General features: G+C 44.1%; 1 protein-coding gene across 1 annotated transcript in view; it reads left to right on the top strand.

The window, feature by feature from the left end:
- The first annotated feature begins 966 nt into the window (after positions 1 to 966).
- Positions 967 to 21,733, top strand: part of Rbcn-3B (WD repeat-containing protein Rbcn-3B) — a 97,298-nt gene continuing 76,531 nt past the window's right edge. The window contains 11 exon segments of the mRNA XM_077627693.1: positions 967 to 1,069; positions 4,007 to 4,205; positions 4,971 to 5,077; positions 7,262 to 7,340; positions 9,651 to 9,819; positions 10,192 to 10,262; positions 12,324 to 12,443; positions 13,269 to 13,414; positions 16,595 to 16,618; positions 19,772 to 19,862; positions 20,695 to 20,860. Of these exon segments, the coding sequence (XP_077483819.1) occupies positions 4,044 to 4,205; positions 4,971 to 5,077; positions 7,262 to 7,340; positions 9,651 to 9,819; positions 10,192 to 10,262; positions 12,324 to 12,443; positions 13,269 to 13,414; positions 16,595 to 16,618; positions 19,772 to 19,862; positions 20,695 to 20,860 (1,135 nt within the window). The 5' untranslated portion in view covers positions 967 to 1,069; positions 4,007 to 4,043.

Below are 21,733 nucleotides of genomic sequence, written 5' to 3'. Positions count from 1 at the left end.
TGATACACGCGCATATACATGAGCGCATATTTGTAGTTGTTCGCAGAGAGGAAGTGTTTTCCCGAAGTAAGTAATACGGGCCTCCGTCACACGCAACGCTGAGGCTGCGCTGTGGGTTCCGCCGGGACTGCACCAGTGGTCGCCAAACCAACGCTAAAGATTGCAGGTCACGTCAGGTTAAATGACCACCGCCAACGCTTCTTTGGGACACAAATTGGCAGGGCTCGAGACATATCGATAAACGAGGAGTGAGGAAGCCTTTGAACACCAGAACGAGCCTGTGCAATGACAACTGTAGCCTTATAAGCATACAGTGAAGGCAGCTATTGCTTGTAACGGGACCCCTAAACATCTTTTTTTTTTTAAATTGCGAGTAACGCCTTGGTATCGGTGAGAAGCCTTACGAGCGAGGTCGCCCTGAAAGAATTTGACCTAAGCGAGCGATAAGAGTGAGTGAATAAAACGTATAGTACAGTTCCACAGCAGCAAGCAGAAAGACTTCAATGATAGAAGTGAACGGTCCTCCTCGTGCCGATCCCTGCGTCGTCATTCACGCGAGGAAAAAATAAAAAGTGGCATCTGAACAACAAATTATGAAAGCACGCGAAAGTGAGTCGTTACTGTCTCGATATCGCACTGATACAGTCCTCGCAAATTTTTATACGTTGATCTGCTTCTCGTAGCGTAATGTATGCCGTCACTATAGCACCTCCGTGGCGTTTTCCGTCGGCCAGATACATATCCAGAGTTGTTTTAGCGTCCTCTATCTGCAATTAGCGTTTAAATATTCCCGCGATTTTCAAAGGAGAATTCGCAACGCTGAAAAGGTCTCTTTTTGTGATTCCTAGCGTCTGGTAGCAGCCTGTCTTCAGGAACTGCTCTGTAGATAGGACAAAAAGAATGCTTAAATGTTTAAGCGCGATCGCCGCGAAGAAACGGCAATAAATGAGCGTCAAACGTGGCGCGTGACTTCTCGCGAGCTGACAGCTGCTGGCAACGCTGCTCTAGGGCTCCCCGCTTTTGGATCAGCGTATCTTTCCGAGGATGACTGCTACTTCCTAGAAGTCTGGTGAGAGTTTTCGTTTACTGTGCAGCTTCATACCGTTCTCTAGCTTGTGAGAACTAATGCCATACGGGCTTGCAACGCCCCTCACCTACCTACAGCGCCTCTGCGATGGTCCGAGCTGCGCAGTAAATTTATTTTGAAGCTGTGTAGATTTGTTATGTTTAATCTCGGTATTTCTTTTCTGTAATTGCTCTAGTCCATCATCTCATTTTGGAGCGTATATTGTTGATACCTGCACACAGCTGCAGCAGTACCGACGATGATTACACCCCTGCGTGTAGTACTGCGCCTGTTCTTTCAATATGACTGCCAAATAAACGTTCACCCCCTGTTTAAGAAGCGTAGCTAGTACCAAATACACGTAGCTCTTCGATGTGTGAACGGAGGCGATTTTTATGCTCGAGCAACCTACCGGCGTGAGCTGTGTTCAGCGCACCAGACCGATAGTGTGCGATCGTGTCAACAGGCTCAGTTCCTCTTGTATGCTTGTTTTGTACTTAGATTGCCCCGCCCCCCTCTTTTGATTGGTGCATGTTAACATCTCAGAGCAGCTTTACTTATATGCCTTTGTGTCAGATTAATGTTGGGCGTGCTGTATTTAGCCGTTATACCAGTATCCAACGTTACCCTTTCATTTTGTAAACACTCGTCGTGACACACACATATCTGCTTCTCACATACGCTTTCTAATTTCAGTCTGGGAGCGCATTTAACTGCCTTTCTCGCGGACAGGTCGCCTAGTTGTTGTTGTGGCCTGAAAGGTGATGGCACATACCCACGGTGGGGGATTGGCCAGGGTTTGGTGCAGATCCAAGCAGGGAAGTTAATCTAAGTGAATCTCAAACGGCATATCAATTAAGAAGATTATGAATGAAAAGGAAATCCTTAATTAGATTGAGCATGAAGAAATCGAATTGAAAATCAAAGAAACAAGCGGTGCGAGTAGAATTACTGAATTTTGAGGTTTGATAAGAAAGCAAATAATCGCCTAGTTATAATCGATTACGCAGATTCTGTGGTTTGAATTTTGTGAGAAAGAGTTATTTTCAAGTCTGCTTTGCACACACGTACAAAAAGGAGAAGTTTTGAATGAAAAGAAGAAGCGGGTTATGTTACTGACTTGTGTTACTTAATATCAGTTTGTTACACTTGTGTCATCCGAGTCATTTAGAGAGGAAAGTATCAGCCACATTCACGTACTGCTGTGCACTCACACTTCCAAGCCATAGCCTGAAGTTTGAGGATTCTGTTTTGGAGTATTTAATTGTTATGTGGCATTAATTATTTTCACGTTTTTCTTTACTGATTAGCCATTGACTGAGTTATCTTGCTTGGCTTCATGACTGAGAATCATTATCATTTGTGAAAGTCAGTTTAGGTTTCAGCTGTCAAGGGCGCTATGTTTAGTGCATTCGGGGTTTTACCTGGTGCTCTGGTTACAAAAGCTGGTTATCACATCGGCTCACAAATTCCTGATGCATGATGGACATGCCAGGATTTAATATAAGCTCCCAAAGGCTAGTCCATATCTCGTGCCAGTGACCTTTGCCAAACATTGAAGAATGTTATCAGCATCACACTGTGTACCACGTAAACGTGGTTCATGTTGGTGCCTGTGTCAGGTGATCCTACTCTTACGATTCTGGTACCTCTGCACTCTCTAATGTAATATTTAGTTAATGCTAGTGTATTTTTTGTGAATGCTTTTAGCTGGCCGCAGTGGCTTAGTGGCTATGTCATTCAGTTCCCCAAGGATGCGGGGTTGAATTCATATGCAGTGTTTGCATTCTGGTGGAAGCAAAACGCAAAAACACTCGTGTGCTTTTCGACGTCAGTGCATGTTGAAGAACCCTGGTTTGTCGACATTATCGTATTTACTTTCATAATGAATATGCTCGCATAATGGATGCAGCACCTACTTTGGCTGCAAAAAGTGCAACTTTTTTCTTTGAATAATGAATGCACACCATTTATTTGGCACACAGTCTGCTGCTATGGATAGAATGCTAACATGCACCCTTTTTTTCAATGCTGAAACAGCTACACAGTAACATAATGCCATCTGTGGTGGGCCAGTGGTTGTGGTGCTCGACTGCTGACCCGAAAGGATTATTTTATGATGGTCGCATTTCAGTGGAGATGAACGCTATTGGCCTGTGTGCTCTGTGATGTTAGTGCACGCTAAAGAACCCCAAGTGGCCGAAATTATTTGGAGCCCTCCACTTCGGCATCCCTCATAGCTGGAGTCACACTAGGACTTTGAAGCCCGTAAACCAACCAAACTGTATCTCTCCCTACAAGACGAGCAGCCAATAAGAAATTTCTGTGAGAAAGTCGAGAAAGGAACCACAGATAGTCTCAAAGGATTTTTCTGTTCGATCTGCCATAATAAAGACTATAGAAATATTTTGCTGTTGGGCTTTGTACTGTTGAGAGTTATGCTATAGTGAACTCTCGTTGTTGTGCCTTTTTACAGCATTATAGGCCACTATACACGTTATACGTGTGGTCTTATCACCCAGTTTTTGTCTCATTTTTACCACTTCAAATTTTTTTCTGTATATTACCTCACGTAATGAATGCACCCCAAAATTTTCAGTGATTTTTTTTTTTTGTAAAGAACTTCATTATGCGAATAACTATGGTAATCCAGAGCCCTCCACTGCAGTATGTCTCACAGCGTGTGTGCAGCTTTGAGACGTTAAACCTCGCATACCCTCATGGAGTACTTTTGCTGAAGATATTTTTTATGTTATATGTGTGCACACAAGCTCTGCATCCATCTTGACTTTGTAACGTTATGCCATTGCTTCTTGATGTTGCAAATGAGACAGCAGTAGTGACTCTATCAGTCTAACAGTGTGAAAGTTATATGAGTGACAAGCCAGGCTGATTGCTGCTGTCACAAATTGATCACTGGTGTTGCTGGCTTCTCTGCAGAGTGTGCAGTCAGGCCACTGACCAGCACGGCACCAAGATGACCATCTCCAGCCAGCTGGTGGTCCCCATGACACTTTGGGGCAAGATTGCCCCCACGCACTGCATGTCGTCCGTATTCATCACAAAGGACCAGAAGATGATTGTCACGGGCTGCAACGACGGGCAGATATGTGTCTGGGACATTGTGGATGGTGCAAAGGTGTGTTTCCTCCTGCTTTCATTGTGGACACAAAGCTAGGAGCTGTCTGGAAACTGGAAAAGAAATAGTGTCTTGGGGGCAGGGGGGTGAGTCTTGTCCTTGAGAGCTATGGCGAAAGCTTTGGAAGCCCTTACCACGGTAGTGCATGCTGTGGCTATACTTGGCGCATTACGTCTTATATGGTCATGTAGTCACAGGGATGAGATCACATTCATTTTAGGAACTGTCTTTCTGAAATGACTGACTCACACAGTCGCATGCTTATGCCACTATGAGGGTAGTGTGTGATTTATGCTTATTTTGCACCACGTGTGACCAGGTTTAGTGCGCACAGTCAGAACTTACCTCATAGCTTCTTAACATTACTTGTTAGCACCACAAGTGAGCATATAAATCTTCTACTGCATACATATTTAGCTTGAGGGAGCCTGCAACTATGAGGAGCTGTTTGTGAACACAACACATACTTTTAGCACTACGCATTGCTGGGTTACCACAAAGGATGAAGAAAAGGAATGCAGATTCTACCGCTCATACTTGCTGGACAGTGCTGTGTTCACAAATAGGCTTAAAATGCTTAGTAACTGATGGGCCGTGCCTTCAGTGTTTAAAAAGGAACATTTCATTGAGAACTTTGAGAGAGGAGAGAAAGGAACAGGAAATACAGTTCGATTAACCAGAGGAAGGTTCTGGTTTGCTTTGCTGCTGCGTCCTCTTTATAGCACATGGTTTTGCTCAAGAACTGTTCTGTGTTGCTGCTTTCAGATTGTGCCACGCAGCATGCTGTTTGGGCACACTGGTCCAGTCCTGTGTCTTGCCAGTGCCTCACCCTCGGGGGATGGCTCCTTGCTCGTCAGTTCCTCTGAGGCAGGGTGCGTAGATGCTCCTTTGTCAAGAGAACACAGTTGTCTTTACTGAACGTGAATTTGCAAGGAAGGACGTATTCCTGAACTAATCGTGTTAATCGTGTCATTTTCAGTGTTCTGTTGTTGCTATTGTCACGCATTGGATATGACTGGAGGAGTAGCCTTCTTACCTGCAGAGCTAATTTCAGAAGTCAGGCATGTCGAACGTGTCAGAATATGCTTTGTGAAACTGCAATTTTCCTTAGCTTCAGTGAGGCATATACGACAGGGAATGAAAGTATATTTGTGAAAATGATCACATGAGAATGTAGTCACTGCTATAGGACCCTGGCACACTAAAAGGTGCTTCTATTGAAGAAAGGTCTTTTACTTTGATGTTGTTCTGCAACCAAGTTTTTGTATCTTGCCCATGACACGTAAAAGCGTGACTACTTGAAGCTTAAAAGTATTAAAGGTGCACTAAAGAGAAATCTGAACTCGTCTTTTACTGCGGGAACTTGATCTACACATTCCGAGCATTCTTAGAAACTTCGAAGTATTGTCCTGTGCGGCTGATTTCCCTAATTTAAATCGGATTAAACGTCTCCGCTCCCACCTTTTTTTTTTTAACTCATTGCTGAAGGTAGGAGGAGTCAACAAATGCGGGGAGTGCTTTTCAGCCAGTTGATGGTTGATCGCGAGAGGTTGATCACGGAATGAACGCTGCGGCCTATTGCTGCAGTGCCGCCTGTCTGCCACAATGTTGTCAGGGCTAATGCATTCAGCCCACATCTCTCTCTCACCACCCCCAGCCACTTACCTGAAAGGGCAGTTGAGATGTCCACTGACCCAGGGAGCCAGTTATGTGCCCTTCCTTTCCTCAAAATTATTGGAGTCTAGAATGTCCACAAGGCCAATGCTGACAGCTTTTGCTTTGTATATCCTGGGTTAGGGGATCTAATGTATAGCCTAACTTTTTAAAAAAATATCTATTTGTTTGCTTTTTGTTATTATACTTGCTTTATGGACAATTTTCCTTGGGAACAAAAAATTGGTTTTTGGGGAAAGGAAATGGGAAGTATCCGTTTAATATATCTTGGGGGACACTTGAATTGTGCACCCTAAGGGAAGGAATAAAGGAGGGAGTGAAAAACGGAAGAAAGATGTGGGGTAGTTGGAGGACTCCAGAATAATTTCGACCACCTGGGGATCTTTAACAGCCACCTGGGGATCTTTAACCTGCACTGACATAATACAGCACAGGGGCACCTTAGTGTTTCGCCTCCATCAAAAAGCTGCCGCCACCGTCAGGTTCGAGCCCGGGTTCTCCAGATCAGTAGCCCAGCGCCCTAACCACTGAGCCACCGTGGCAGGTAAAAGGAAAAGGGAACAAATGTGTCCGTAAGCTGCTGCCGCAGTGGCTCAATGGTTATAGGGCTCATCTTCTGACCCGAAAGACACAAGTTTGACCCCGGCCATAGTAATCGCATTCGAGGGAGACTAAATGCTATAGACTCGCATACTGAGCGATGCCAGTACGTGTTAAAAACCCCAGGTGTTCGAAATTTTCCGGAGCCCTTCACTGCGGCATCCTTCATGCCTGAGTTGCCTTGGGACGTGAAGCCCCATAAACCAAACTTAACCAAACCAAATCAAACTAAATGTGTCCATATTAATGAGGCATGACTGTAAATGTGAATTTTACTGCCAGGCAAGCATCAGTATAACTAGAAAGAGCCGTAAAATCTTATTTTTTTTAGAATGAAAGTTCAGCAGTGTCTGCAGTGTCTCTTTAAGAAACATTCTACCTGTTCTACTCTTTCATGGAATTCTTTGCTGCCTAGTGAGCTTTATTTTGCATGCGTGTGCAGCAAAACACAGTATGCTGAAAATTTTCAACTGAAGTATATTGTGGAAATTAGATTTTTGAAATTATAGAAATTCTTTATGGAGCTCTTTAAACAGCATGGAAAGGTAGGTAGCCTTGTAATATTGACAGTTAAAGCTAAAGGCAGGATTAAAGCAGTCAGGTTTTAATTTTGAAATTGGGCCATATGATGGGTAACTGTCTTTAACTTCATTATTAGAGTAGCTTTGTGCATGCTCCTATTTTCAAGTTATATGTGAGCAGTGCTACCTGTGACTTCTTCAGGTAGCATCGTAACTTTGTGTGCTGCTCGGTGCATGTGATGTGTTCTTCTCTTTATGCAGTGAAATGTCTCTCTGGGACTTGACGGACGGCAGGTGCCTGGAGAACACCAAGCTTCCCTACGTTCACACACGCATGCAGGTGAGGCCCGCATTTTCGAAACGGTTGCTGTGTAATTTTTCTAAACGCTCCGTAAATAGTAAACACAAATATTTAGTAAGGGTACAGTAGATGGCAGTAGCAGTGGTCAGGCGTCTGTCTGCTTGTCTTAAAAGAACTCAAAATAGACTGAAATCTAACCATTTCGACAGAATTGCCTGTCTAGTTTTGTTTGATAATTTATAGTAAACTGCGATACATCTCCAACCAAAAACTTTTTCACTTTAAAAATCCCAGTGTTTCTGAGTCTGCTCGGCTGCTTCCTCAAAATAGTGTGATGAAAGTACTCTTTGTATCGTTCCCTCTTATGTACAGCAGTCTGCGTTTGTTACGAAGGCTGACTGGCAGTATGCACTCTTTGGTAAAGCATAAAGGGAGGGGGGGTCACTCAATTGAGTTTATGGTATGCTGCTATCGCAGTAGTAAGCAGAGAGGTTTTTCATGAAATATTAAAGGCTTTAGTTTTTAATTATCACTGCATTCTACTTTTGTCAGCGATATGCAGTAATCCGCAAAGAAAATGCAGTGTGCTGATTCTGCGACCCTAGGTGTATATTTGGCACTCTGCAGTGCCTACCACTACAGTTTCTCACTAAAGAAAGCTGTGAAAAAGCTGCGGGGTATCTGTGTTACTGACATATTTTTGGGTGCCTCCTGAAGCATGTACACTGATCTACAGTGCAGAATTTACTGCAGACAATGTGCCTACAACATTGCATTTCATTCGTTTGCTACTGTACATTCTTCATACCTTATTGTCTTAACGTTTTGTTGTCAATCTGGATGGAGCTAGTTTGTATTGTTTGATTTCTGACACTGTGGTTAAAGTGCTGGCTTCATTTTCACTTGACTTTGTGTTTTGTCATGTATTGTTGTGCTGTAAAGTGCTTTGTTCAGTTAGATATCCAGCAGCAGCAAAAAAAAAAATAAAAATAACACGTCAACAGTTAATATTCCATGCCATTATTGAAACCCTTTGTAATCTTTGAAATGTTCATGTGTCAAATGAAAACAAATTATAAGGACAATTGTGCAGGCTTCAGACGTGTGCATCAAACTATAGTGCTGTAAGTTTGTTTCACTGTTTTTGCTTCCTTAAATTTGATTTTTTAATAATTATCAGCGAGAAATGAAACACAAACAAGACTAATTCCAACACGAAGACATGGACATATTAGCTTCTGGAAAGCAAATACAAAGTGAGGTTGATTAGCACTTCTAAAAGACAGTCTTCGCATCTTCTAATTCAAATTAACCTGCACTAATATTGGCCTTCCCTCCAGCCAAGATCTTGTTTTGTTATTTTTGTTTCAATTGTCTGGTTCGTGCTTTTGTTCCTGATAATGTTAGTGGGCCGCAGAAATAATTAAACACACCGTATTTACTCTAGTAATCAGCCCACGCCTCACTTTTATTGCTGAGAATTTGCTTTTATTTTTTAAAGCTTAGTCTTTCTTAGCTCTGATAACATCACGGTGGGTTTACCTTTTGACGAGAGATTCTACGAGGTTGATGAACTCAATGAACTTGGCTGAGCACCAAGACGCTGTGCACTCTTGACAGGAGCAGCGGCAGTGGTGGTCTGCTTGGTGTATGCTTGGAAAGCCGGCGAGCGCGCGAGCATCGGAGAGTAGTGTAACAGAACCAGAAAGCTGCAAAACATCCTCTTCACTGAAATGCTGTGGAGGAAGCAAAAATGCCTAACCTTTCTCGACACCACAGCTAATGATTAAACATTCGCATTATGCACTCGTAACCGCAATGAGAGTTTTTTTAACCTCTCAAGGAATGTGCACCTGACCTCCAGGACCGGTGTTTAGCATGGTCGCTTTACCACACGGTGATACAGCAAACACCCTTCGAAGTAAACGATGCTTAACATTGGCAACGCAAATACGGCTGACTGCATGCTTTTCTTGATGATGAATGAATGGATGGATGGACGGACAGACAGACAGATGGACAAACGGACGGACATACAGGCTGGCATGTGGATGAGTGGGCAGACATGTATAAAATCGACTCTCGCAAAAGAATTTGTCAAAACTTCCTTGCGTAGTGTACCATCCCCCAAAATTGATGTCAACTTTTCTGGAAAAAATCTGGGCTCATTATGCAAGCAAATACATTATACGTAGGCGGCCTAAGATGTTTATTTTCTTATTTGCTAAGTTCTAGTCCTTCAAAGTCAAGAGCAGTGAATTTTTCACTGCAGCAGATCTTGATTTGTTATTGGCAGGAATTTCTCGGGGCTAGATCCCAGACTGCACCATTGCGTGTTTCTCTTTTCAGTCACACATCCTTTCGGGGGGTGAAATATCTCATCTCTTCTGCAACGGCTACTATGCAGACATTGTTGTCCTTGACACTATGACCCTGACAGTGGCCTTTCAGTTAGTGTCACGTGTTTCCTCAGACTGGATCAGTGCCATGCACGTTATTAGGACCCCTAAGCGAAATGGTGAGTTTTGTCTGTTTGTATATATTACTTTTAAGCTCAGATTACGTGGGCAGCGAATTTCGGAATGGAGGAGAAATGCAAGAAAAAAGCAGGAGTGGCAAAGCGAATAAAAATCACAAACTTCATGCATACAAAAAGCAGCAGCGCAGACAAGCGCAGAAGGAAAACAGCTAGACTCAATGATATCATAGTTTTAATAAGTTAGTTACCTATGTGGAATTTTTTTAATGAATTATTTTTTTTTATATGATATGAATTAGTTGCTGATCATTGAGAGCATCATTGCACAATTGTATTGTGTTGTGGTGTTGTCTTTCACACAACACTGTGCTTCAAGGCTGCTGAAATCACATTTTACAACGCGTTGTGCAGATGATGTCGTCGTTGCCCTGTCCTCTTGCGGCATGGCCAAGGTGTGGACCTTGTCACCCGAGGACATGAAGGTTCGTCACAGACTTTCTGGGACTCGAGGGGGGATGCGAGCAAGGATGCAGACGTAACTGTGCATTTAGCACCTCTTCTGCATGTTGAATGGGGTTTCCCATGATTGTACCATTATTTATTAATACAATTCACTGGTGGAACTGCAAGGAAGAATCTTAAGAAAATGATATCTAGTTAGTCATATAAGCGTATGTATCAGGCATGTATACTCCGTTTCATACCTAGCAGGCAATGTCCTGGAGGCTGCAGAAAGAGTGTGCTCACAAAATCATATCACTTCGCCGCGTATCATTCGTTCTTCTTGAAGCCTCCGTGACTGTTCCGACGAAAGCAGAGTGGTATGAAACAAAATTCTAGCATTGGGAATCACGGTCAAAACTTTGAGACGCATGGTGTTCGGGCTCACCGGCTATAATTTTCAGTGAGTGTGAACTACTTTCTAGGCGCGAATGGAGTCTGAGCAATTTGCCGCACCAGCCACGTGTCATACCGCCGCATGTCATTCTTACTTCTCGAAATCTCGATGAGTCACAGGAGGGAAATATGGCAAGAGGTAAAATGAAGTCCAGGAGGTTGACAATCAAATCATGCACTTGAGATTTGTCGCAATGAAATATGCCTGTGTTCACTTGGTCTGTAGGACAGATTACTTTTTAGGCACACCCGCACGAACAGGTGCTCTAGCTTTTGCAGCATTGCCTGCTATGTATGAAATGGAGTATAGTCAGGAATATTTTTCTGGAGGGGCCCAAGGTACTTCCTTGTATTCAGCAGGCGAGGTTACGTGCCCAACAAGAGTATTGCCAAGAGAACATGGAGGAGGAGGTGGGGGGGGGGGGGGGGGGAGCTCCCCCTTGCCCCCCCCTCCCAACGAGCCCCCCACTCCCAGTGCATTATAGATATTGTCATTTTTTCTGGTGTGAACAAATAGAGCGCATTTGTGTTTTTTAGTTAAAGGACGTAGTAGAGTTACAACATTATTCATGAAAATTTTGAAACCAGCATGGACTGGGTTTAAGACTTCATTTCCGAACCTGTTGATTTAGAAGGTTGGAATTTAGGAGATTGTTTTTTTAACCCACAAAAGCAGTTTGGATCAATACATATCCTGCATGGACACTTTGTTCGAATGTCATACTGTCAGGCTTCCAACCCTCACTTTATTGTGCTGGATTGCACACCGTAGTAATTATCACAGTAAAGGCAAAGCCTTGTGCTCTTACTAGATATTGAATTTTGGTTTTGATTTTGAATGACATCGCAGGTGAAACACAGGTTCTTTCATGAAATAGCATTGACACACAGCTTTGTAATTGTTTTGTTCATTCTTGAAAGCTGCCAGCACACGGCTTTATCACTTTGTGATGCAAAACATGACCAGATTTATCTCGATTGATTGCACCCAGGCAGAGACAATTCTCTGTTGTTCCAGGCTGTTGTGGTTACTTTGCATGCCATTTTTCAAAAGTTCGTTGTCTGCTTTAAATTGAGCACAGCCGAGAGCGGGGTGCCTTCTGTTCGACGACAACCGAGCACACTTGTTGCTGCACCGTCGCCAAGTCAATCAGTTCTTTATGGGTGTGTGTCCGCCCAATAGAGAGTTTCATTTTGAAGCCTTTTTGCTGTCTTCCTGCCGGCCAGACTGTCGTCACCACCACGTGACAGTATTCACTGCAACGTCTTGAGAATCTGTCTACCCCATTCACTGGAGGGCCCCCTTTGAGGAGAGTTCGCTGCGTTACTCTTGAGTTGTATCCAATAGTAGTAAGGGAAATAATTGAAATGGTGTCTTTACTGAACAACTGGCTTGGAGATAGTAATTTTGCCTTTGCAAAATGGCTGGTAATACTGTTCTGCGTATAGTTTGATCTTGTACAACAAAGCATATTCTGTAAACTCCGTGAGCTGTATGCAGTAACGTGTCGAGCACCCAGAGGCGTATAATTATGTTTCATTTGAAAATTCAGCAGGCCTTAATTGAAATGTGCAGTCTGTGAATTATTTGATTGCAAAACCAGTGAAAGTGCTGCTTGTAACGTTTGCCCTTACTCTCAACGCAGACTTCTGACCCACTGTACGAGAGCGAGTCCAAGACCTTGAAGTGCCTGAATGCACTGTGCCTGGCTTGCTGTGCCTATAACCAGCGCACAGTGCTCGTGGTGACTGCAAAGTTCTGGCATGTAAGGTCATTTATGCTGTTTACATCCAAAGCCAGGTGTTCTTGCTTTTTCACATGCCCTTTAGTAACACATGCTAGGGATTCATGTAGCACTCCGGGAGCAGCAGGGTTACTACTTCAGCACATGCAATGTGCAAGCGCAGAACTACATTTAAGCCTACTACTCCGGTCAGAAGCATTGCGTTTAAAATAATTTCTTTCTCTCTCACAACACAAAAAAAATTAGCTGCGGTTTAAACTTTGGTTGACCCTGGTGAGAAGCAAAGCTTCCTTTCCATGGCTACATTCACAAACGCCACACACACTGCCGAACGGATTGTCTGTAAAGCGTCGATGAAATGCCCGACGGGGCAGTTGCCACCTGCCACGGTGGACAGATTGTGATGACATCAGTAGGTCACATGACCTGCCACGTGACACCTGTCACGTGGCTGCACTGATGCTGCCCTCTTGAAAACCTAGTGTTGTGAAGCTTTCGCTCAAAAAAAAAATTATGTTGTCACGGGCACTTGCATGCATATGGATCTTAATGAACCGAAATGCCTATGCATGCAATCGCAAAGTTTATCACCTCCTGTTATGTGTATTAGGCACTTAATTTTTTTTAAATTTAAAGCTAAATGTACCACCTATGAAATGAAGAAAAATGAGCATGGCTTTCATTATTTTCTGTCCAGTACATGCTAGGCCATTTTCTCGGGAGATAGCTAGGCTAGCCTTGGATATGTCAAGCTGGTGCGTCATTTTGTGTCACTGTATGCGGAGAGAATGGATTGTCGACAAGTTCATGAACGATTCTGCACTGCCGATTTTCTGCTTTGGCCAGATCTATGATGCATACGACTTTTCACTGCTTTGCTCAACGGACAACCGGCCTGGTGAGCGGTGGATGGGCGGTGACTTCATCTCCGCAGATCGTGTGTGTGTCTGGAGTGACAAGGGTCGAGGTTACCTTTACCAGCTTCCGGCCAAGTGAGTTCTTTACTGGCTGCTGTTAACTTGTAGTTGTCTTTCTTCCAACGCAAGCCTTCTCACCGATGGTCAGTTTTGGGAAGCGTGTAAAATGTTACATATGCTATTGGTTTGGTTAAGCCCACATATTGCACATCGGGTGCATATGCAGATCTGTCCCAAGCTTTACGTGACACTGGCAGCTGTAGCGCGCCAAGTATGAGTGCAAACATGTGGTATTATTATTACATATTACAGTTGTTAAGCATACTTAAGGAGAATGTGACGATGGTTCTGAGAAACTCATGTACATGTCTTCAGTATGTGACCACCTCAGAGTTTTGTTGCATTAATATCAATGTTCAGTAAAACGTTACAGTCAAGCCCACTTATGACGAACCTGATGCTTCCGTAGATGACGTTCGTTGTATCCGAAGTTTGTAGTAAATGGACTTACTATATTACTGCAAAAAATATTAAGTTCGGCAAAATTGGCCTTTATTTCTTTAAAAAAAGTGTGTTGTGTGCATTTATTTCTTCGTAGCAAACGCTATCACAGCACTTTAGAAGCTGCTGGGAGTGATCATGTTCTTGCGCTGAGATGTTTTCTGCCAACAAATTTATTTAGGTATGCTATTATAGCTAATCACAGCTGAAGTGTTAACAGCAGCTAGTGGCAAATTGGCCTTCTTAATCAGATTCCTAGCAGTCGGAGAGTGCTCATACTTAGCGTACACTGACTTCATTAGAGGACTTCTTTGAGATGTCGACGTCCGTACCAATGAAGGCATCCCAGGAGACATCAGACTAGCCATGCATTAGCTACACATTGCCGCATATCCACATGCGTCTGATCACACGTCCTTTCAACAGCATTGTCTGTCGTTCATGCACCCATGCAGTGACGAACCTAGCACAGCACACGTGTGCACATAACTTGTCATTGATACTGTTAGCGGTCTGCATGTTGTCTGTATGCAGTAGCAGCACAAAATTTGGAGAGCCATGACTAGGCAGGTGACGCATACTACTTGACCAGCGAAGCCTGTAAGGAATTCAGACTTTTCAAGTCGTTAACGTTGGTTGCTCCTTGACCGTGCGCATTACCTTCGCTTTCGACACTGCCCTCTTCTCATTGATTTGCTGACACTTTGGCCCGTTGGCACACATGCATCAAAGTAGCCACCTTGGCCATCACCGAGCATTTGGCTGGCGGTAAGCTAGGGTTTCAATGCCGCCTCTTTCATTTTCATTGCTTTTCGGTTTGCCGTTTTCTTCCCGAAGTGGTGTCATGGGGCTCTTTGGTCTCAGTGCTTGCTGGAAGCATGGGTTTTTCGACTGCGAGGGAGAGTTTTAGGCTATAACCGAGTGGTGCTGTCAAAGTTGCTGTTGTATCTAAGATTCATTGCCATTGCCCTAATACAAACTTTAAGAATAGCACCGCCCTCGTTTGTAATAAGCGAGCGTTCGTTATATCTGTGGCCATTATAAGGGGGCTTGACTATATATAGGAGGCTTTATGTTGAAATTTGATTACCTGAAATCAGAACTTTGAAGTTCAAAAGTCTGGGCTACATTTTATTTAACACGACATCTGAATCTAATTCTGCTATCTCACTACTTGTGTGACCTTCCACTTTGCTGCTTACCTAGTTAATGTTTTCGTCTCTAGGGAAGATATTTGTATGGTGGAACGCGTCAGGAGGCATACTTGGCAACTACTCATCCCATGTGCACTATGAAAGGACTATTCTAGTTTTTTTGCTAGTGCCTAGAGTAGTGTACTTCAGTTTCTAGTTTCTAAACATTGGACATTTGTTATCTCTGCGTTTCAGGCTTTCTTGAGGTTTGTTGATTTTCTTTTTCTTTGTTCTTCAACAAGATTTGGCTGTGGTTCTGGTCATCGATTTTGTTTTTTTAATTGGCAACCTGTGGTACTCAGGCAAAACCAGCAGGCCATAGATTATTCAAGTTTAATTTTTGAGCCAATGTCCATATTCTAGTTTCTACCCTCAACTAATAAATTGGGACCGGCATTAAAAGAAAACCATAAGATCCACGATTTGTCGTGCTGATATTGTCATATAGCTGCAGTGTAGCACTTGGGACGGAGAGTTGCTTGAGTTGGCTTTTGTGCTGGTGCACCTATGTCAAGCACTGAAGAGCTATACTTTTATTTACTTTGTATAGTTCTGCATTATTTTGGTATACTGTTACAACAGTCAGATAAAGTTAAAAAATTACGGTCTTATCGAAAGTAATTGATAATTATGAGGCTAGTGCACTCCTAAACATTGCACATTTCTGTGTTTTGTAGTTCGCTTCAGGGTTGGAAATGTAAACTGTGAAATGCTTCAAGAAAAAAAATAAAGGGCTTGGAAAGTATTTAGGATGAAATATTGTAGTGTCAGCAGGTTTTTGCTGCTTTATTTAGTATGTCTGCTAAAGTGCTGGATATCTGTCCCACTTAATATTGAAGTGTCAGCAGGTTTTTACTGCTTTATTTAGTATAGGTCTGCTAAAGTTCTGGATATCTGTCCTGTTTATAACATCCTGTGCGTAGTGCCTGGAGTTTCGAGTACCTGATGTGTTCAACTAAATGTTCTTGACAAGGCATGCAAGTTTATCAGAAGTGCACTAATTAAAGATGGTGCTCATGATTGTGTGCTGAGAAAACGGTTTGACGTAACCCGTCTGTCATTTCTGTCTCATGGTGACGTTCTTGTGTGTCCTGTGGGCTAACAGATCTTGGACTTTCATAACAGCCTACATATTCATTGCTTATGCCGACCGAACTACAGTGCTAACAGAGAAAGAAGCATGGGTAGCAACTCTGGCTGGCTTGTGTTGGGTCAGTTGCAAATATGCAAATGGAAGTGAATTAAAAAATAGCAGTGTGTTATGACACATTTTTTACACGAACACCATTTACATATCCGTTGAATGCAGCCTTGTGAGCTGAAGGCAGGCACAGACAACTCTAGTTGATGCTGCTCTTCAGTATATGCACTTTCATATGAAGGAAGTCAGTTTATAAAATTGAAGAATTTTGCATTTCTATGTAGTAGTATAATTTTTGTCTTCCCTGAGCAGTTTTTCCAATGGTCAGCACAGTTGTGAGTGTTATGGAATGCGTTTATTTGTGGAAAAAGAAAAAGAAAATGAGAAGCCAACCTCGCCTTGTCTCCTCTCTCCAAACAGCAAACTGAAGGGAAAAGCAATTAGGTTGGTATAGACAACACTGTCCCCTCCGCTCACGCCCTGCACCCCAGTCGCCGTGCTTCCTGTTTGCCTTTTTGCGTGCCAGGCGCATGCACAGAAACTTCTTTGCCTGCTCAGAATGCACTCTTCTTGCTGTTTTGAGCAAGTTCACCTCCAACCCTTCCTATCTTTTGTGCAGTAGTGAACTTTATGGCTCGGCTTTTACAAGTTCTTTGCGCCCTGCCTGAAAGAGGATGCTTTGAAATTCGTTCCTGCTTGCAAACTGTGTGCAGTTCTTTTTTACAGTTTAGTGATTCTTTTGTTTCAGCAAGTAACACTGAGTCCACCCCTTCTATATCATAGAGCTTGTTGTGATTGCTTTGAGAAGCAAGATTTAAAAAACGAAAGCTTTTTACGTGAAGCAAGAGCTGGGTTCAGCTTGCAATGTCACTGGAGTAACCAGGTGCAGTGCTTTCTCACAATATTCATGCTTGTCATTTAGTAAGCTTCTACCAAGGCGTATAAATACATTACATTTCGTTGTGTACTGGGGTTTCAGTGGTAAATAGCATCACTCTTTTAATCATTAGGAGCCCCATGGGGCCAAAATGTTTCAATCATAAAGTTTACCCATTGGCTAGAGGGAAGTGACGTCAGAAGACCGGGTCATTTCCATTGGCTGAAGGGAAGTGGCTTCACCAGACGGGAGAATTCCCATTGGCTGAAGGGAAGTGACATCACCAGACGAGAGCATTCCCATTAGGTGGAGGGAAGTGACTTCACCAGACAGGAGCATTCCCATTGGCTGAAGGGAAGCGATTCCACCAGATGGGAGCATTCCCATTGGCTGAAGGGAAGTGACTTGATGAAATGAAGGGCGGCGCAAACAAGGACACTGACAAGAAAGAGACACCACATGCACAGTGTCCTTGTTTGTGCCGCCGTTCATTTCATGATGCACCAACTCGCCCCTCAGGCCATTATTCGGAAGTGACTTCACCAGATGGGAGCATTCCCATTGGCTGAAGAGAAGTGACTTCACCAGATGGAAGCATTCCTATTAGGTGGAGGGAAGAGATGTCATGAGATGGGAGCATTCCCATTGGCTGAAGGAAACTGACACCACCAGACGAGAGCATTCCCATTGGCTGAAGGGAAGTGACTTCACCAGACGGGAGCATTCCTATTGGCTGAAGGGAAGTGACTTCACCAGATGGAAGCATCCCTATTAGGTGGAGGGAAGGGATGTCACCAGACAGGAGCATTCCCATTGGCTGAAGTGAAATGACATCACCAAACGAGAGCATTCCCATTGGCTGAAGGGAAGTGACTTCACCAGACGGGAGCATTCCCATTGGCTGAAGGGAAGTGACTTCACCAGACGAGAGCATTCCCATTGGCTGAAGGGAAGTGACTTCACCAGACGGGAGCATTCCTATTGGCTGAAGGGAAGTGACTTCACCAGATGGAAGCATCCCTATTAGGTGGAGGGAAGGGATGTCACCAGACAGGAGCATTCCCATTGGCTGAAGTGAAATGACATCACCAAACGAGAGCATTCCCATTGGCTGAAGGGAAGTGACTTCACCAGACGAGAGCATTCCCATTGGCTGAAGGGAAGCGATTCCACCAGACGGGAGCATTCCCATTGGCTGAAGGGAAGTGACTTGTACTTGATGAAATTAAGGGCGGCGCAAACAAGGACACTGACAAGAAAGAGACACCACATGCACAGTGTCCTTGTTTGTGCCGCCGTTCATTTCATGATGCACCAACTCGCCCCTCAGGCCATTATTCGGAAATGACTTCACCAGATGGGAGCATTCCCATTGGCTGAAGAGAAGTGACTTCACCAGATGGAAGCATTCCTATTAGGTGGAGGGAAGAGATGTCATGAGATGGGAGCATTCCCATTGGCTGAAGGAAACTGACACCACCAGACGAGAGCATTCCCATTGGCTGAAGGAAACTGACACCACCAGACGAGAGCATTCCCATTGGCTGAAGGGAAGTGACTTCACCAGACGGGAGCATTCCTATTGGCTGAAGGGAAGTGACTTCACCAGATGGAAGCATCCCTATTAGGTGGAGGGAAGGGATGTCACCAGACAGGAGCATTCCCATTGGCTGAAGTGAAATGACATCACCAAACGAGAGCATTCCCATTGGCTGAAGGGAAGTGACTTCACCAGATGGGAGCATTCCTATTGGCTGAAGGGAAGTGACTTCACCAGACACGAGCATTCCCATTGGCTGAGGGGAAGTGACTTCACCAGATGGAAGCATTCCTATTAGGTGGAGGGAAGTGATGTCACCGGACCGGAAGGGATGTCACTTCCGCTAAAGGTGTCAGCAGCAGCTAGGTAGCATCAGATTGAGAACGGATAATGGAATTTTTTAGTGCACGGCACTGCACAAAACTAGCTGTTCCGTGAACACGTTCCGTATCGGGAATTGCAAGAATTTGCAATCTTTGTTATCACAAAAAACCCTCTTTCAGACAGGGTGGATGTGTTGTAAAAGCCATTGACAAAATGTACTGCACTGCTTCGAATAGAAAGCCTGTACTGAGTCGAGCATGATATGTAGATAGGCATTTGCAAGTGCTCGAGCATGTTTGCTTTTCCTTTTAGTTAATAGTTAATACTATGCTCGTAACCCGGTACTGTTAAAGGTGTCTTGAGGTTTCAGTAACACCGACTCATGTCAGGCTACCAGTTTTGGATGTCATAGCTGAGCTTGAACAAAATGCATGTGCGTTTTTGTGTGTTTTCTAATCATTCATGCTTTATCTGCTTCGTATTTCCAAACAACCGTGAACTTCGAGAACAGCTTTGAACATTTGTGCTGTTAATTCGATTTGGTTTTTGAATGGCGCAACTAAGGCTGCTCTCGCAGTTCATGTATTGTTTCAAAAATTGTCAAAGTTCAGGAGCCAGTAAGCCTGCTGCTTTCTTGACCGTCGTCAAGCAGCAAGTTGAAGTGTCATCGCTGAATACTAGGAAAGCAGTTTTTTTCTTGTTAAAGTTGGTGGCTGTCATCGATGATCCTGGCTGGTCACCCCAAAATCACTTTTGCCCCCTAACTGGCTTTGTGGCTCCTGGGGTTTTGACAAAAGCTGTGCTTATCACCTGCAGACTACTATAAAGCTTCCCTCATTGCTTGTGCTGGCCTCAGTGCCATTGCCGACAGCAAGGAGTTCCGAACTGGGCCGAGGTCTGAAGAAAACGCTTTCCTGTTCTGCGTGCTAGGAGTTCCCAATGACGAGGCAAGTCTGTTCCTTATTTCTTGCTCAGTTGCATTACTATATCTAGTTGTGAATTTCTGAGATCCGCTTCTTTTACACGGGAACCGTGTCATCATCCTCGTTGTGAAAACATGGACAGCACCTGTGTTTGCGGTATTAAAAATTGACTGTTTGACCATTACTCATGCACAGGTCATTGCTGTGAAGTACGCTGAACATTCTTGTTAAGGGTCTATTACAAGTTAAAGCGTTGCTTGGCTAAACATTGCTGTTCTTGACATTGAACCTAAGCGTTGCTTTTGTGGAAGCGATGTGTCACAAGGGCTGAATGCCTACATCTTTTCTCCTAAAATGTGCACATATCATTTTTGCTTTCCTGGTGCATGCCAAAGTACCCCACAAACAGGATTTTCTTTTGCCACCAACGGTTTGGAGAGAAGTATGCTGCATGGCAAAATTGCTGATTGCAAACACGAGGCTGTTGAGTTGCATTACTGTTGGGGAGGTAATTTTCTGCGCAAAAGTGCTGTGGTGTGAGATTCTTGCCACTTATTGGGAACACTAAGGTAGTGCATTAGTGCATCTAACATTCTTCTGGGAGAATGAATGGTGGTGGTGTGCTAACCAGAAAGCAGGTATACTTGGCAGGTGCCTGGCAGTTGCCTAAGGTGCTGGTAATTCTTTTGAACTGCCAAACCGAGGCAACAGTTTTGTTATATGCATGCAGCGCATCCCTTGTTCTTTGGGGGCTTCCTGCCCTTTGACGGTAGGAAACATTGCTGCGGTATCTTGACTTACATGTACTGTTGCACTGTAAAAGTCATTATTGTTTGTCTGCTGTGTTTCATTACAGAGGCTTGTGTGCCCCCCTGCCATGGGCTACTTTCTTGGCACACGAGGTGGCTTTCACAAAGTGCTCCTGCGAGGAGACTCAAATGGCCGTGTGGTTCTATGGAACGTTGTGGACGTAGCCGCTTCTGATGTAGCCCGCATGCGCCAAGAGGCAAATACTGTTGTTCGTGAGTTTTTCTTTTGTTATCTCACATATGTTTGTCATTGTCCTCCTGCAACCTACTGCATTGTGAGGAGTTACGGCATGACTCTGAATGTGAACATTTTTTCACATCTTAATCTTATAGAGACCTTCTTGTTGTTACATTGTATGCTGCAAATTGGGGATGTGCTCTGGTCTTTGTTAAGGCGTAAGCGTTACTTGCCCCGTTGAGCAAAAAGCACATCTGTGTGTGTGTGTTGACACTTGATGGCGCCCATAAAAGATGGCGTCCTCATGCAACCTGGCAGGTGGTGGTTAAATTAAAGATTGGTCGTGCGAGGTTGCTCGGAACAACCCGGATGACACAAGTCCCACTGGTGGCAGCGCCTGCCATTCTAGGGCAGTGGCACACTGCTTAACCGTTGCACCACTGCACCAGGAGTGCTATGAGGACCCCCAGGGATCTATGAATGTTAAGTAGAGAACGACCCATGTTGCATATATAGGCATTAACCCATTAACTATCACGTCATACCCTTAAGGTGGGGCGCAGGCCGCGGTACGGCGGCGGCTGCCTTCACAAAGTTAGCGTGCAGATTAGAAGGGGTGCAGTGGCATCGTGGCGGCAGCTACGTAGAGCCGTGTAGAATTGCCAGTTACTTGGCAATGGGATACATTGTGCTATAGCGCGTGGCGACTGCATTGACAAAGTGGGCGGGCGGGCTTACGTCTTCTCACACGTAAGCAGTCTTAAGTGTCTCTGCCAACTTTTTTAGCCATTTTCAAAGATATCACTCGTTTGCATGCCTGTGAATGGTTGGTGGAACCAGATGTCATGGAAGAACTCTGTTTCCAAACGCATCTCCTGTCAACATTATCAATGCACACAGCTATTTAC

This window comes from Amblyomma americanum, chromosome 6 (genome assembly GCF_052857255.1).
Source record: "Amblyomma americanum isolate KBUSLIRL-KWMA chromosome 6, ASM5285725v1, whole genome shotgun sequence".
Classification (NCBI taxonomy): Eukaryota; Metazoa; Arthropoda; class Arachnida; order Ixodida; family Ixodidae; genus Amblyomma; species Amblyomma americanum.
Note: the sequence above shows the minus strand (reverse complement) of the source record. Positions and strands in the feature narration are given on the sequence as shown.